This window comes from Gasterosteus aculeatus, chromosome 1 (genome assembly GCF_964276395.1).
Source record: "Gasterosteus aculeatus chromosome 1, fGasAcu3.hap1.1, whole genome shotgun sequence".
Lineage (NCBI taxonomy): Eukaryota > Metazoa > Chordata > Actinopteri > Perciformes > Gasterosteidae > Gasterosteus > Gasterosteus aculeatus.
The window spans coordinates 21,957,964-21,976,359 of NC_135688.1; the positions used below are offsets into that span (position 1 = coordinate 21,957,964).

General features: G+C 41.4%; 1 protein-coding gene across 3 annotated transcripts; it reads right to left on the minus strand.

Annotated features, from left to right (window-relative positions):
* Nucleotides 1-517: 517 nt before the first annotated feature.
* Nucleotides 518-17,956, minus strand: LOC120829823 (vascular endothelial zinc finger 1). Of its 3 annotated transcripts, XM_040194316.2 has the most exons (7): nucleotides 17,773-17,956; nucleotides 13,091-13,866; nucleotides 11,240-11,309; nucleotides 6,890-7,058; nucleotides 5,460-5,501; nucleotides 4,773-4,838; nucleotides 518-4,579 (listed from the first exon to the last, which is right to left on the minus strand). In XM_040194316.2, the coding sequence occupies exons 1-7, from the start codon at nucleotides 17,803-17,805 to the stop codon at nucleotides 4,218-4,220; spliced, it is 1,518 nt and encodes a 505-aa protein (XP_040050250.2). In that variant the 5' UTR covers nucleotides 17,806-17,956; the 3' UTR covers nucleotides 518-4,217. The 3 variants fall into 3 exon arrangements, with proteins under 3 accessions (XP_040050250.2, XP_040050259.2, XP_040050268.2); XM_040194325.2 differs by lacking the exon at nucleotides 4,773-4,838; XM_040194334.2 differs by lacking the exons at nucleotides 4,773-4,838; nucleotides 5,460-5,501.
* Between the last annotated feature and the right edge of the window lie 440 nt (nucleotides 17,957-18,396).

The window sequence follows — 18,396 nt, forward strand, 5'->3', positions numbered from 1 at the left end:
TATAATTATCTGTTTTTGGAACCTGTTAACTAATTTAAAGCTGCTTTACACCCGGGTGGTTTATTCCAAAAACATAACTAACAATTCCTTTCAGATTCTGCTGTTCATCAACAGAGCCCGGTCCTCCACTGACTGACTAACATTCCACCAGTCACTCCCCTTCATACTGCACATGTCACTTTAACTGTAATTTTTCACTTTGTCGTCACTTTGTGATTTGTTCGCTAGTGCACTTTATGCTTAATATTTTGTAATTTTAATATTTTAAATTTTTAACTAACTTTATTAAAGTTAATTAGCATGTGAGGCTGGAGCATTAACATTTACCAGCCCTGGAAATTAGGGTCCTAATGCAAATAGCTCAAGGCAAGTAGGTGGAAAAGGAAGTGCACACACTTTTGTGCGGAACAGTGACTACAAAGAAAGGATTTCTTTACATTGTTCAGCATCAAATCTTTGTTCATTCCTGTTTCATTAAACCGTCGAATATCAAAACAAAGTCACTTCACACAGTCCATCACATTTTCCAAGTTTAATAGTTAAAGAATGGAAGAAAAAAAAAACTCCGAAATGTTTGTCGTTGTCACATACAGACCATGGTTTGGCACAAAATCCCCCACAATTGACTCCAATAAGCAAAGTCACAGAGGCACTTAATCATTAGCAGGCGCTGTGAGCTAGTGAGCCCGTAAAGATGAGAATCATCCATAAAGACAAAAGACTTCAGCCACAATCTCACCCTCCCAGAACACTGTGACGAAAGCCTGAAAAAAGCAACTGAAAGCAGAAAGGAGCACAGTCTCTTGAGTGCAGGGGACTCGGTCGAGAGATTCAGATGAGACTTCCTCTCCGACTCAGCATGAACAGTCCAAAATCATGTTTTATTGTTTTCTTTTATTTAGACAAACCCAAATAAAAGGCACGTAAAACATTGCGCATATCTTTAGTTATTCTCAATGGACATTTAAAAAAAATGTTGGAATGTTTTACCTTTCTGCTAATCAGAAAGCCTAGCCATCGTATATTACAAAAATTACCATTGTTAATGTTCTAATACAAAAAGATTTATAAAAAGTTTTTTTTTTTCTTGCATGTGCCCTAACTAACATGTTCTCCGAACTACATAGTTTGTACAAAGATATACATTCATTCGCCTTCACATCTGCCAATTTCTTCATGCAAACTTCACATAAAACAAAAATAAACTTCCAAATCATTATTTGGCCAAATAATGTTTTTCACATTTGGTTGGAGTCAAATTAAAACATAAATGTCTGATCTATACAACCCTGACCCAAAAAAAACTAAATTCAGATAAACGGTTGTTCCTGAAGTAGAATAACTTCACGCCCATCAGTTTGACCCCCCCCTAAAAAACTGTTTGGTTGGCTGGGCCCTCTGAACTGATGAAGGCTTCCCTTACAATCTATTCCATCACACGGCACATCTAGCAGAGAAGGTGTCAACGTGTGTGAAGACGCTTGCAAAAATATTTCAGGCACACTTGTTTACGGAAACTGGAGAAGGACAATTGACATCACACACACTTCCTTTCATCCTATATTTCTTTAGTGTTTCGTTTTCATTAAAAAAAAGTCACTAACCTTCTAATGTTTTTTGAACTCAAACCTACACGGGGCAAGCTCAATCATCCACATGTAACATTGGAAAAAAGACTGAAGATGAGAAACCAATCAAATTCCAAGGTCATAATGCCATTACATGCATGTTGGCATGCGTACAATGAAACTAAGGGGCCAAACATCTGGGTTGGCCAGATGGAGTGTTAAAACACGCACCAATCATTGGCCCTCTGCATTAAATCAAAATGCCCCTCTAAGTACCGCTCTTCTGTAGTGTTCACACCCTACAGGTTACTGCTTCAGAGTTCCTGCACTGAAGAAGTTCATGTCAGTGAAAAGGTTCAGCAACAGATCGAATTGTATGAATACATTGTGTGTTTTTGGATGACAGTGGTATGGTGTGTGGATGAATTAAACACAGACTTATTGTTCCTCTCTCGATGGATGGACAGCCACATCACTGGTGATATTGTTCTTCCATTGTTAGCCCATGGTAAGTAAAGATGTTCCCTCTCCCACAGTTAAAGGCAGTAAAATAGTGTTTTTTCATATTTACAGAGAAGTGATCAGTGTGTGTGAATGGGTTTAAAAGACTATTCTCAGTAACCTTCCTGAGTTGGCCTGACAGTGATGGGGATCATATACCTGTCAAAAGTAAACAATCTAACTAAACTTACAACAGGTTCACTTGGAGACTCATTTAGTACAGATTCTAGCCACCAGGCAGTTCTCTTGACCTCTACATTTAGAAGACGTCCTCAGTTATCTAAATTTCTGAATATTTGACCTTTGATAATACTGCAATTTTAACAGCAAATTGCAAGGGACAGACTTGAGTGATAGAAATGTTCTGTTGAGTTGTACCTTCAACTGTCATGGTTGGAGATTTTTTTATATATATATATATATATATATATATATATACATACACATATACACACACACACACACACACACACACACACAGAGAGACAAACTTGTGTAGAGCATCCAGCAGTGTTGCATGACTGGTTTTCAGCAATTATACAACACAAACGTGGGGGAATAATGCAGAGAATAAACACTCTCTCAGAATTGCAGCTTTGTGTTTTGCTATTAAAGTTTAAAATACATAAAACTATTAAACACTGATAAGTCCACTAAAAAAAGAGGAAGCATCGGATAACTGACAATACAAATCAATGAGCTGTTTTAGCAATGCCTGAAGCTCTAGTGAGATGTCCAACATAAGAAATCTTAAAATCGGCTACTTTTAAGAGCCTGACTGTCTTTCAGCAGCTAAGGAGAGAGGAGAACATTCTGGAGTAGTGCTCAACTTAACTATCCCTCAAGAAGGGGGGGGGGGGGGGGAATCAAAAACATGGGTGACAATGCAGCAGCTGGTATTGTGATAACTGCCTAATAATTATACACCCAAATGGAAAACCGTACTCTTTTGGTTTGAGAGTAATTAAATCTGTCCCATGTTTACCACTAGTAATGACAACAATTTGACATTGTATACACATCCCATAATACAAATAGGAAAATGATTATTGCGATAATATAATGGGTATTGTTGGCTTCTGATGAAAAAAGATCATTGAACTCTTGTTTCAGAAAGGAGAATGTGTCCTGTGATGGTCTGAATGCCATTTAAAAGGTTTGCCCCTCATCTGTTAAAATATAGCAGGGGAAAACAAGATATTTAGAAAATCTTTGGCATGAAATAATATGTACACCGAATATCTGCACAAAATTACGTTAATCTGAGCCGGATAATTCTGGACCACAGGGCCATTTGCTGGCTTTGTTTCTGAGCTTCCAACTATATTCCATGGTGTTTTTCAGCTGGTTGAGACCATCGTTCTCCTAACTGGAGTTCCGTACTTGGATCACACTGAAATGTGTCCAACCAGTTAACTGTTTATACTTGAAAGGGACATGGTCCTCAGAAAACCAGCCAATGGGAATGAGAAGGACTTGACCAACGCAAAAAACTACAGTGAGGAAGTACGTTCAAGTGATATGATGGATACTTGGAGATGAAAATAACTGAATATTTGTCAGAAAGATTGCCTCACTGTTTACATTGAGGGATCTCTCCATTTTGGTTTATTAAGCAAGTGTGGGCAATGTCCCATATCTATGAGCAGGACTGCTTTATAGTCAAATTTAATTTACAGAATTTCTGCATCAATGTGATGAAGTACCTTGATTTTCCCAGTAATACATTTTCAGGGTTAGCCAAGAACTGTGTGTCCTGTGTGGTATCAATAAAACCTTTCTAGAAATATTCTATATTAAAATATCTAAAATAAAGTAAATTAAAACACGTCCTATGATAGACAGGTTGGCTACTACTCGCCGATGAGTGGCTAAGCACTCAAAACAATTTTTTTCTATGATCATTACGGATATTTGAAATATTTTTTTCTTCTATAAATACAAACAAAAATAAAATTGTACAATTGCAGTAATCACTCCTGCAAATAACAATCATAGGTTACTATCTAGGGAGTTAGATTACATTAGTTATTAGCGTTTCAATTTTAACATACAAATAACACTGTCAAATGACAGTTTTAAAAAGACCTCATTATTATTATTAGGCAGTTAAAACACTATTGGCTCTTACATGGACTAAAAGAATCTCTACCACGGAGGGGAGGAAGGTAGAACTTGGGATAGAAAAGGCATGCTCTCCATGGACCTCATGGCGATGTTGAGAGGCCCAGTGATATTCATGGACATGGGAGAAGTGATGGCCACCGGGTGGGCGATATTCATGTGTGCCGTTGTCGGGATATTGACCAGGTTTACCGGACCGGTGATAGTGACCGGGTGCTGCAGGTTGACCTGTGACGTGATGTTGACCGTACTGGTGCCGATGTTCATCTGAGCAGCGATGGTGATGGGATTGCTGCTGATGCCGCTGCGGTTCAAGGCTGAGGTTATTGCTGCCGTGTTGGAGACCGGCGTTGTCGCGGCCGAGTTATTGTGCACACTATTGCCATCTGTTTGGAAAAAAAAAAAAGAGACATAAGAGTAGAGTTAGGGCTGACCAACCGCATGGAAATATACTACCCCTCCAAAAACAGGGAAAGTCAACAGCCCTCAGTTTCTTGGTTGTATAGCTGGGTCACTGAAAAGGTCAATACACAATTAATGCATAATGTCAACTGTGGTAATATGGTAGAAGAAACCTACCTTTGTGAGAGTTGTCAATTAGGACTTGGAAGGAGTTATTTAAAATCTCTCCTACCGTCAACTCACCTGAGGGGTAAATTCAAAAAGCAGGATAAATAGACTAACCGGCTAACTGCCCATGAGTTTGACATTTGAAACAGTAACATATTATGAAGGACAACTTAAGCTTTGTGTATGCTGAAGGCTGGATACACAGTACACTGTAGGACTGCCAATTTGACCGTCCCAGCTGAGTTCGGGGCCAATACATCATAGGGTCATGAATAATGTGCCTCACCTAAGCTGTGAGGCGGCGAGCTCACAGACGGGTAAGTTAAGACCTGATGTGAACTGGGACATCATTGCAATTAGAATTGGTCAATTTGAGAAGTAAATAAAAAAGCCGGTCAAAGTCAGGACAGAAATGGCAGTTGGTAATGCAAGATGACCTCTGATGAAACGGTCAGGTAGTATGCATCTAGCAGAAGTGTTAAGACCCAGTATACGGCCCATTTAAATGATCTACTGATCCTGCTTCATGAAATTTAACCTTATATTAACAAAATAAGAACCTTAATTACAACAGTCCTTAGAGAAACAAAATGCTTCTGTATTTGTGTGACATGGTACGTGAAGCAAAACTAGCCACTTTTTTGCAGAGGTTAGAATTCAGTACTTGGGGATTTCTACTACTAGCTGGTGGATTACCTTTTCGTGGCCCTGAGTGGTTCCACTGCCAGTCACTTATGCCTATTCAGAAATACAGACACATATTGGGTTATAAGTGCACAGGGCAGCAGTGCCGTCATCTGGGAGTCAGCTGTAACAGTTGGTATGGTTGAGGTCTTTCACACCCATACCTTTAAGATTGTACACCACCAGGTAATACTACAGCCCTGATACTACGGTTGTTTGACTGTACAATATAAAAAGCACAATGTAGGCATAGAAAATAGATTTTAAAAAGTTAACAGTGATTGAGGTTATTTGACCCAATAAATCTCAAATTTGAAGTGTTAAACAAGATTTTGTTACTGTGATCTACAGTGTTTACACCTCTCTGCCTTCTGGTGAGAGTGTCCTCACCTTTGTGTGTGCGCACATTTCTGTGTGTGTGTGTGTGTGTGTACACATAGAGGCGGAACTCTGCTGGGCGCAACACAGAGGGTGGGTTATATAACATTGTGTAGATAAGATAAATAACATAAGGCTATTTAGTTGTAATAAAAGAACAAGTTATAGACCGGTTCTATAAAAAAAGTAACCTTAAACGACTTCTGGTGTGATCTGGCGCTATAAGGCACTATTCTAAGGGGGAGCAGTGAGGCCCCTTGAAGAGGCAGGGCACGCCTAGTGGTAAGAAGTAGCACAAATTCTGGTTATTTGCATAAAACACATGATGATTGGGCAAGAAATGATCATTTCTTTTGAAATAATGCTTTGATAAAGTATTTTTTGCGGCATTATTGGATTAATTATTATAAATATTGTCAAAATCAGAAGCCATTTATTGCCGCATTTGTTACACAGAGGAATGTGTCTGGGTGATTCCTAATAAACCAGTCAAAGTTACTGTTGAATTAACAAATATCTTAATATATAAAAATCAAATTGAAGTCAAATCATAATAAGGTAATCACCTTCGCCTAAGGCTGGTTTATACTTTTTGCAGCTTGAATGCACTGTGACAGGGATTACACAAAGCATAAAGTTAACTGATTAAAGTTAGCGTCCAAATAAACCAACATAAGTTCTTCTTTTGCCCATTGGAATAGATCTGTTTATTGTCCGGTGGCTGACATAAATTAAGCGGTTTGTATGTTTTTATTGCTCATTTGTGGCAGTTTTCATCTCATTAAAAAAGGTAAATTCCTGAAGTCAGGGGTTGGTTCAATTCTCTAATTAGAAGTAAAGTTGGAGGAAAGTTGGACAGCTCCTTGAGGTTGAAAAAAACTCATTAGGGGTGGAAAAGGTGACAAGGAAAGATGCGTTATGTTATTGTGAAGACCACAACATCAGCTTTTCTCCTTGTCTCACTCTGATCTAAGAAACACTGGCCGGCCAGTTGACTTAGTCAATGACCAAGTGTTAAACGGAAAAGGTGGCCAGAGCAGTCAGGAGCTTTACGAGATGCCTACCTTTATTGTTACATGGATTGCTGAAACTGGCCTGGCCGTGCGTCTTGAGGTGACTTGTGATGTAGGCAGCGCTTAGCATCTTGCCACAGATGTTGCAGGTCACTTTGCCTTCGTGCCTGATCATGTGGGATCGTAGACGGTCTTTGGTAGCAAAGGCAGAGGTACAAGCCTAGGACGGAAACAACATTGTTTTTTTTTTTTCTCACATCACGTGGAGCCCAACCACATGACTAGAACGCTTTCATCAAACACACATCTCTGCTTGCAAAGAAGTCATATCTATATATCTTTTTCTGACAGACAAAAGCACACACAGCAAAATTCTAGAGCAGTGGTTGGGAACCTATGGCTCGCGAGCCATACATGGCTCCTCCGGTGATGGCATATGGCTCCCAGACAATTTTGAATTGAAAAAAAAAAAAAATCAGTTTGGAACTGAAATACTAAAAATACGTGATATTTCTTAATAATACTGTGTCATTTTAAAGTAAACAGAAATTAGTTTTGAAAATAAATTTCACGGGTCACCAATGGCTTGCGAGGATATCCGTGTCATTGTAAAGGTGAAGAAATCAATTTTATCAGATAAACTAGTTTATCCGCTTCAACCCTTGTAACGGAAAAGATTGCAAAAAGAAAAAAAGACGATGATTACCGTGCATTCCAGGCTGCGTGGACAGAGGAGGATCTGCGGTATGTCTAATATGCAATGATAAAATTGCATCGATGAAACGGTCAAATATAAAGCGGTACTTCGATACGCACCATGCTTAATTTGCATGCGGGGGACAGCACGAAAAGGGCATGCGAGGAGCTACAGCGGAGAGTGCAGACAAGTCAGCAGCAACTACGTGTGTGGACCAGGCAAGGTGACGGGAATTCCGCTAGCTTTGCAGCACCAGAAGTCACATTAAAAGTAAGGCATATTTAATTTATTATACGTTAAAAATATTATATGCAGGCATGAAAACGGGTCAAGGGTGAAAAAGGTGAGAAGGATATTACCCTTCTAGGGCAGGGTTTTCAACTGGTTTTGTCCCAGGGATCACCATTCTGAATAGAAAGTAATTTGTGGCCCACTGACGTGCCTGCACGCGCGTGCATGTTTGTAACCGCCGCCACGCCCCCTCCCCCTGCACAGATATTCTGCCTATAACACCTAAATATGTACAGTTATCAGGGTAGCTCACTAACCCCCGTCGCCACGCCCCCTCCCCCCGCGCACATATTCCACCTGTAGCACTTGCCAGTGTCATTTCTTAGTCATTGAAGAGATTCAGTGACTGAATCTCGCGCTCCCTTCCCTTATGGTTGTAGCTGGTTGTCATCTACGGTCCACTACCGTTACAGAGAGGTGTCGTTTGTGTTTTGACAACGTTTTAGCTCATAATTTTGACTTTCTATCCCCTTTCTTCAGTGCGGAAATAAGCTTCTATAGTTGTGTGAATGCATCACTCGGGCCAATCCAAAGACGGGGTTTGTAGCCAATCAGGTGTAGAGACCATGGTGACTGGCTCCACCCCCTTACTGTCAAAAAGAACAACAGCGAGCGCGTAGAAAACACCTTCGTGCGCGAGCAGAGTTGACGCTCCGCGAGCGACCAAATATCTTGCGCTTTTGCTCGCGGATGTTTGATTTACGCAAGCGCATCAACCTGATTTGCGCTCTCGAATTTTGACAGTGATTTGCCGCCATACCCCCCCCCCCCCAAAAAAAAACTCATTGAATCTACACGATTCACGAAGCTCACCTTTTTTGGTTTCAAAGCGGCGAATTTCGCCGAAAGGTGAGGGATTTTCATTCCGGTATTCATGCCTGCTCTCAATAAAATATATTTAGAAATATTTGGCCTTTATAGCTCTCCCAGTCAAAAAGGTTCCCGACCCCTGTTCTAGAGTGACCAAAAGTTCCATAGAGTGTGCCGCTAAATGACGTCATTAAATGTAATGGAAGCTGTAGGATCACTTGCGCAATTCATTTTCAGTCTGGACCGAGAGTAGTCGCTTTTGATTAGAAAAGCTGCCAATATTTTGTGATGAGATATTAATTTCACATATAAATGAGGCTTAGACAGCGTTCCCACATGCGCACACGCAGCGCGGACACCAACAGGGAAAGGGAATGTGTGAACCCACTGTGATATGAAGTGTTATTTTTTGTCACATCTACAGACAATTCGGATCTACAAGTCCAAATGGACTTAGTCACGAATCCGCAATCTTCAGCTCCGGTGTGGGAACGTTTTGGCTTTAAGCCGAATGAGGGAGGAGAACCAATAACGTGAACGAGCTGATAAGTAAACTTTTACAGTGGCAACAAAAACAGGCAACACAACTAAGCTAAAATCTCACCTAAAACAACCACCATCCGCCCAGTCTTTAAACCTGAACTAGTCGGTTCCTCCAGATTGCTCGTTCGCCTCTTTGGCCGGGAGGGCTATGTCCCCGGACCCCTGCCCCGCGTTCCTCCCGGGCCGGCCGATTGTTAGCGGGAACAAGTCGCCCGTCTCACCCTGCAGCCACAGAGCGCGTTGCCCAGCCGGCAGTTGAAGCCCCCGGGTTAACCTCCCCGGCTGCCTTGCTTTTCCGCTGGACACATTTTCTCGACCCCGACCGCAAGACCGACGCGTCGCCCCACATCGTGTCCCTTGCACTAATTTTTTGTTTTATTTATTTCTAAGATTTATTTAACATTCCGATTCTAATGTCCAAATATTCTGACGAATAAAACGTTCTTTGAAGGAGCGTACTTTTGTTACTATGCTATTATATTGTCATTAAATATCAGTGGAATAAAATGGTCTGAAAATTGCAATAATATCGTTTATCGCAATATTGGTGCAATAATCGCACAACATAAATTTGAAATTGTGACAGCATTAGAATCTGATCTCGATGCCTATTTGCAACGACTCGTCACGACAGATCAAAGATGTTTTATTACGACATAAAACAAACAAACAACAAAGACTGTCAAGGGACTCGAACTTGCAGACAGCAAACTGCCAACGCCGTGGTCAACCAGCACCGCAAATTATTCTGACCTTTTCCATGGGGAGCAAACACATTAAGAAATACATGTCCTTTTGCCACCAGAAAACCGAACAACATACTTAAGATAACGTATCAGATAAGTATTAGGGGTGTAATGATTCATTCACTGAATCGATTAATCGATTTATCGATACTTGGAAACTGCAATTAAATTAATTAATTAAATAATTTAATTTAATTTAAACAAAAACGGTATGGATGTGCGTTTATTTGTTTTTTTAGCACTTTAGACACGTTAAACGTTACTCGATTCAGTCTGCAGCGGCAGCCGCGCGAAACTCGAAACAACAACAAAACACTGCGTGGAGGAGACGACTGCAAACATTTTGGCTTTTGCAAACACGGAGGTGTTCTAAACAACACGCCGACAGTCAGGACCTCTAGCAGCGTTACCGCTGCAGCAGCAGCAGCAGGTAACTCCAGCTCTGCAGACACCTCAGGCCGCCAGCACGAAACTCAACATCACAGTAACAATTGTCAATGTTGTCTGTAAAGACATGCGACCCTACAATGTGGTTGAAAATCCGGAGTTCTGTGAATTGATCCAAACACTGTGTAATTATTGTGTAATGTTTACATTGAAAATGGCACTTGATTCAAATAAAAAGGTTAATACATTTGCCATCAATTGTTGTTTGCTTGTTTATAATATCCATAATTAATTTAAACCTGATTTCCTTACAAGAAACAGGGATCTCAGAAACTTTGCCTGCACTGTCCAGTAAAGTTACTGAATCGATTTCAAGTCACTGAATCAAATCGTTCTAAATTAACCCAGATCGTCCATGAATCGAATCGGCAACCATGAATCGCGATTCGAATCAAAGTTAAAATGAATCGTTACACCCCTACGAAGTATTAATTATTTTTAAATTATTTATTTAGCTAACGTTGGCTAGCTCTGGTTAGTTACGAAGGCTTGCTAGATAGCTAGCTAACGTTAGCTAACTTTAGACAAAGTGCAGTCAGTGACAGATGTTTCTCCTCTCCTCAAAAGTTACTGCCGTCTTGTGGTTAACAACCAATCGATTTTGGTAAAATTAAATTATTTGAGACTGCAGTTGACTGCAAGGTTTAAAATGTTTGGTTCTTTGCTTTTAGAAGCATGAAATAATCAGCTCAATAACAGAGCCAACAAAATGTCCTACCCTGAAGCCAATGGTGAGGAAGCGGTATGATCCCATGTGGCCTTTAGAGATCTTAATCATGTTGATCATCATGTATTAATGACACAAATCTAAAGCGGGACCACACATGGCTGCTTTCTGCAGGAAGGACTCGGAGCGAGGACTCTTACCGTTACTTGGCACTTAAATGGCCTCTCTGAGGAATGGACATGCTTGACATGACAGCTTAGGTGATCCGGTCTGCAGGGTGAGAGACAAGGAAAACAATGAAAATCCTTTAACTGTAGCTTCATTTCATTGATATAAGAGACTAGGGAAATGGTTGGTTCTGTCATAATGTTGACACAATCAGCTATTCAGCTGGTAGCAGGTCAACTAATTTTGTTGACCTTTGTTTTTGAACAACGCTTGTTAACGGGAAGGGATGTTTAAAGACTAGACAATAAACTATTGACAACTTGCATGTCATGGTTGAAAACAGCTAGAGAAAACACCATTACTACACTATTATTTCAAAATAATATTATTATTTCAGCCCTAACCTCCACAGCTATTTCCTGGCTCAGGACAAATTAAGTAAAAAAAATACAATATGTTGTCACCCTGTAATCAGACCCCTTTACATTACAGGTCATTTAGCAGACGCTTTTATCCAAAGGGACTTACATTACACCCATGGCTTTTTTCACATTTTTGCCCGGGGAGCAAAGGGGGTTAGGTGTCTTGCTCAGGGACACTTCGACATGGAACATGGGGCAGCCTGGAATCGAACCAACAACCTTGTGCTTCCCAGCACACCTTCTCTAAGCCCTGCGCCACGACGACCCCTTTAGACCACAGCTGGGGAAGTTGGCAACTATAACATTAGTTATTAGCAGTTAAAAGGTATATACATATATAAAAAGAAACTAGCTGAAAAAGACTCAACGGGGCAGCTTATCATTTAAAGAAGAATAATGGTCCACCTAGAGAGGGCCTGAGCCACTGTTGACTGCATAATCATCATCTTCCTCCCTCCCTGCGCTCACCCAGAGAGGTGAACTCATTATTCAGCTGTTTGTTCTGCATTGTACATTTTTTCCCCTTTTCTACATTACTTTTTAACAGACTATTTTTAAAAATTGAGAATTGAATATTGAGAATAGAATTGGGATGTATTTACATATGAAATAGAAGGAAATGTTTGTAGCTCAGCAAGAGTAATGTTCACTTTTAAATTCACTCTCTGGAAACATCTAAAACAAGTGAAGTCTTTTCATGGGCAGAGCCAATTCTACAGTTAACTATCAAGAGATTTTTTTTCCAGGTACGGTGTCAATATTGCTGTGCTTACTATTTCTCTACTCAAAGCAAGTACTTTCTCAAAACACATCAAAAGCATAAGAGCGCAGTTTAGCTTTCAGAGACGATATGTGGGTGCACTTTGGTTTCAAGGAGTAATGACACATGTAAAAGAAGATACATAAAATAAGTGCTGTTTGTAGGCTTTGTCCCGCTAAATATTCAGAAAATAAGACCAACTTATGGTATCATTTGACTAGACCCCAGGCAGGGAATTAACTGCAACCTGCCAATTCGTGGTGAACTACTCTGGAGAGCTCCACCAACAAGCTCCCATCTGCCTCAGCCTGGGCAAGTCGGTGGTGTATTAATGGGCTGCCGTTAGTGTGGTTGAAGAGCTTGAGTGCTACAGTGATCGCTATGGAGCCGGATGGGACTTGATCGAGGCCCATCAAGGACCCTTCATGTTCACATCTTGCTCATGCTTGTTGTTAGTACTTTATCTATTGATAAAGTACCAACTCTAAGGTCGCTTCCAGTAACAAGTAGAGTGGTCAGCCATCTGTACTTAAACTGGTTGACTTTACTGTGGTTGCATTGCTCTGATGTTTGCTGGCTCACAAGTGGAGGCTGAAACATGATAATGAATTACACCAACACGTTAAAAAGCACTGATGCCAGAACCATGCCACCGAATGCCAGTCAGGTTCATGCATTCATGAGAAATGAGAAGCACATACCTAGAGAAGCCCTTCCCACAGACAGAGCAGATGTAAGGCTTATGAACTCCACCGTCGTGGGAGCGGACGTGGTATGTCATGCGATCCTTTCTCTTAAACCTCTGATGGCAGATGGGACACTCGAAGGGCTTCTCGTCAGAGTGCGACAGCTTGTGGCGGTTGAGATGGTACACGTCTCTAAAGGCCTTCCCACACATGTCGCACCCGTGGTTCTTCTTCACTGGTTTGGGGGGTTTCTTAGGGATACTCTGCTGCTGCTGCTGCTGGTGGTGGTGTTGGTGCTGGTGTTGGTGCTGCATTGGGGTCATAATGCTGGTGGACGTGGACGTGGTGGCCGTAGTCAGGATACCAGCTACAGTAGTAATGTATGAAGGGTTTCCACTATTCTCACGTGGTACAGTGGATATGAGCGGCACCATCGTGGGGGCAGACTGTGTCTTCTTAGGCCGCGACACCATCTTAATCCCAGTGTGGCAGGACTCATGCCGCCGAAGGTGGTAGCTGTCCCGGAAGGCTTTATTGCAGTAGCCACAGATGAAGGGTGTCTTTGATTTTGGCTCCTTCTTGACAGCAACTGGAGGCACCCCACCACCGCCTCCACCAGTCCCACTAGCCACATTGTCTTTAAGAAGCTCTGCAGCGCTGACTGGGGGTTTCTGGTCCAGGGAAATGGGCAGCACTGGTTTCTGATCAGGCGGTTCAGTCCCAGAACTGAGCAATGGCAAGAGGCTGTTCCCGGCTACTTGGTGCTGGTGATGCAGAGCCTCACTGGCCTGCTGTAAAAAGAAAGGCAGAGACGAAACCACATATAAGACAAGCACAAATAGATACATAACAGGGATGATTGGCAAACGGACAACCTTACGCACTGATAGGCTAAGCTAACTCCTAGGCTACTTCCATCTTAACATCTACTCTGCGTGGTCCACAGCCTGAAGAGAACCACCAGCGCTGCCCTAAATGACAGTGGTTTGGAAAATGTCCTGGCTAAATGTCGGGCAATGCCAAAACAGCAGTCAAATGATGGAGTTGAGACCACAACAAAGTGCACGAGGACAGCAGCAAGAGTCGCGGTTCCACCCGGTGAAATTCTACCATGGAGATGATCAAATGTGTGTAGTTGTGTTTAAAATACAATTAAACAATAGTGTCTAAAATACACGCTTTCCAAAGTGATTACTCATTGCTTAAGTAATAGTCTATTGAAGAAAAACAAACTGATTAATTGCGATTAATGACTTTCAGAATTTCATTATTGCTTTGTTGTGTCGCACGATTATTACATCACACAATGAGAATGTGTAAACCACCGAGCCGACGTAGAGGAAAGAGCAGCGGCAGTTGTTGGGAGTCATGTGGCGCAGGCAGAGAAGTCAGTACGTTGTAAGTCGTCCACGGTGCGCGAGCATTTCACTCGAAAAAAACTAAAAAAAAGTTTGTTAATGGCAAAATCAACTTGACATGGCACGGGAGCACCACGTTGACCCATTTTGAACTAAGGAACGTAATGTGCTTCCAGCAGCTCTTCTGCTGCTGCTGCTTGTTATCCAGCTCAACAAAATAAATCGACTGATTAAATCAATTATCAGAATAATAGTTAGTCGCAGCCCTCCTCCCTTCCTTTTCTTGAGTATGGTGCGTATACAATGATTTGTAAAGTATAATTACAGTTTCTGGCAATGGAGCATATCATATTTAGAATACTAGGGCAGGGCAATATGACGATATACTTTCAAAGGATTTTTTCCCTCCGCTAATATGTAAATTCTTCACGTCCTTTGCATGAAGGAAATAAAGCGTGGTGACTCTGGAGCAAACAGCTATTTCACTTTAAAGAGGCCGCGGCGAGAAGAAACTTTACTCAGCTGAACAAAACCAAAGAGTGCTCGCAAGAAATACAGACACGGACCACATACAGCCGTGTGCGGCAAAGTTTGCTACACTAAAAGAAAACTCCTGAATGCACAGAAATGCAGTGTTTCCCCTATCATTGAATAAGTGGGGCTCCCCACCCCTTCCCTCCCAAGAAAGTCTGGATTTAAAAAGAATTGTAAAGATATATTTTTTATTCTATAATATATACATATATATTTTTTCACTCAGCCCTAAACACGTGAGCAGGGGGAGCATTTTGGATTTGAAATGGCCAGGAGTCATGTGCATAATGGATTTGGAAACAGTCAGTGTGGAAACGGTTTTTGCTGCAGAATATTCAATAAAAATGTACCATCTGGAGATTGGCATTAAAGCTTTCTAGCAGCTAGTTTGACATTGACACCAAAAAAAACTATTGGGAGGACATCTTAAGTCTGCAGCTGCTTGGGGCATTGTCACATCGGTCACGGCAGATCCCCAATGGGATGGGACGAACAGAAGGTGGGGGCTTCTATGAATATTTTGGCCAGGGAGAAGGCAGAGTTTCACATTGTAACCACCAACTTTACAACTGGTCAAGTTAGAGATGTGGTGATGAGACAGCCATGTTCTATTATGTAGCCACAATTGGGCCGGGTTAAAGACCTGACCCGTGGCTATTCAGGTTCAGCCAAGCATCCCGGCCCGGGTCAGCCAGGAGCGGGCAGGGAATGGGGGGTTTGTGTTGGCCAGTAAACCGAGCGCTGCTTTTTCCCCCCACTGCATTCTTCTATGAATGACACACACCCAAGCACTGGTGCATTTTGGGGGGGCTGCTGCAGGTCCAGTCCCCATTTAATGAGGTTGGCCACGCTACGTGTTTTAGTGTGTCAGAGAGAACTGAGGGCCGTCACGGTGTGTCGATTCGCTTTTATATCTGCCACACTGTAGAAGCACTAAAACCATTACTGCAATTAGCATTTCTCCCACCATGTGTGTATGCAAGTCAAAGGCAGGCAAATGCTCTCTTTCTCAGCAAGAGCTGCGTTGATCATTTTGATACAAATCTATTTTGACGGGTGAGGTCCCGTATTGAAAAAGAGTAAGGGGGATGGAAATGAACAAAAAATAGAATAAAAAAAATCAGGTTATGGTGTTACCATGACAGATTCCCATTTAATAGAATGCTGCCACTCTTTTTGAGTGATGCCATATTTTACTGCCATAGTGTCCATACAAGACTCAGATCCAACAAAACAATATGATTTTCAATTTTTTTGTTTTATTGGATGTCTTGCCGTTAATTGCTTAGTTATTATTGTGCTGAAAAATATGTTTGTCTTGAAAAAAAGTGTTCAAAAGTATTTTAGAATACGGCACAGGTTTGGATGTAAACTGGGCCTTCCAGAGTATCACAGCATGACAGGAACTCCAAACCCTTCAAACCGCCAAAAACATTACAATGCTTAGAGAACAATAACAGGTTTGTACAATGCTGCCTCATTGCATGCTTCATCAAGTGAGACTTTATAATAAACCCTTGAATAGTCGGTCTCTTTACACATTACTCTTGATGGGCTGTAAACCGGTGCCGTACACTCGGACTAAATATTCTGAAGTGCCCAAAAAAATGAGTCAGGCTATTAATTAAAGCATTTGTCAAAAAGCCCAAATAGAGATTGCCAATTCCCTTTCCAGTCAGTTGGTGATAGATATTCTTGTTTTACACAAAAGCAATATGCATAAGAAAATACATGCGAACGATGTAATAAGTTTGACTATAATTCGCAGAGCAGCTTACTGTACACCAGGAGCAGCCACAACTATATTACACCAATTTACTCACCAAATACAGAGATATACTTATACTTTAAATTGAAGTAGCTACTTCGCAGATCTTTATTTTCAGAAAGCCTGCGTTCATTGAATACGTTATACAGCGTTTCTATACTTGCACACCAATCTTAATAAAATGCTTTGAATCCAACATCTAATGACGTTGCGGTGGAGGATGTGAGTTTGGAACAAACGAGGGGCTTCCCACGATAAGACAAGATGCACATCCAATACAATCAGAAATGCAGAGGACATAATACAGTTTTAAGATCAAATTGTGACTGGTATGAAGACGTTTCAAGTAAATGGTGACGTTAAAGCTACTGCATGGCCACAAGTTAGCAGCCTTTACTGTGGTGTACGGTCACTGGTGTCCGCGTGCTAGAAACCCTCCGGTTCAGAGTTAGCGATAGCAAAGATCTGGTGAGCAGACTAGTGGGACATCACTTGCACGGTTTCATTTGAACGCCATTAAAAGCCCTGCAGGTACATTACTTCATCTTCACAATTCAGTTTGGGACTCACAATAGGTCACTGCCTTTCGGGCAACGATTGCACCAATGCAGACTAAAAAAGTAAGTTAGCCATTTAGCTTAGCAAACCGTAATGCAACAACAGTGGTTCGTATTAGCTCAATATGCTAACGCGCGCGCAAGAGCAGCCAAAAGAATATTCACATAAATTGTCACTCAAAAGACAAACATCGCAGTATGCTGCGATATGGAATTGAGAAAACTTAACCGAAACCACGGAGGCCTTGGGAATTCTCCGTAAATATGACACAGTCGGGGATCTTGGGTCTGATAAAGCTAGTTAGCAGTTTGCTGCAGCAACCCACATAGCGACGCTAGCTAGCAGGCTAACACCTTTGTTATCCTCGACTAACTAATTCATTTCAAACGCTGGACTGAAAAACATCTCCCAACAACATTTATGTCATCTCGAAAACGTGCGTGCAGCTTCTGAGATTACTGTCATATCGTGCTACTTACTTGGAATAAAAACGTACTCCAGCTCGTTTCCATTGCAACACATATGCTAACATCTGCAGGAAACCTAGAGGGGATCTACAACAAAGCAGCTAAACATGGCAGCTACAACTTCCTGTAACCCCCAGGGCTGAACGTAGTCTACGGCACTTCCCCTGGACATCTCGATGTTAATGTCAGTGCAATTTCCAATTCCATTATCAACCACTTTGAAGAGACAAATATATTAGACACATATAGACAAAAATGACCATTTCACAATTTAAACGTCCAGCAATGCGGATGAACTTAATGATTCGTAATGCGTGAAACCGACATTATATTGTCTTCATAAACAACTCATTTGAAGAATCGTGTTATTTAATAAAATATGGTAGAAGTAATAATACATAATTAGGTCTTACGAAATATTTAAATAGGCTTTCTATTGTGTGGGAGATGAACAAACCAAAATAAATAAATGCTTCAACTTCTAACAAAAGAGCAAACTCCCGGCATGCTGCCAAGGAACAGGTGTTTGGTATCCACCCACTTATCCTGCACAAAGGGTCGCAGGGGGGCTGAAGTCTATCCCAGCTAACTTCAGGCAAGAAACAGGGTACACACTGGACTGGTCGCCAGCTAATC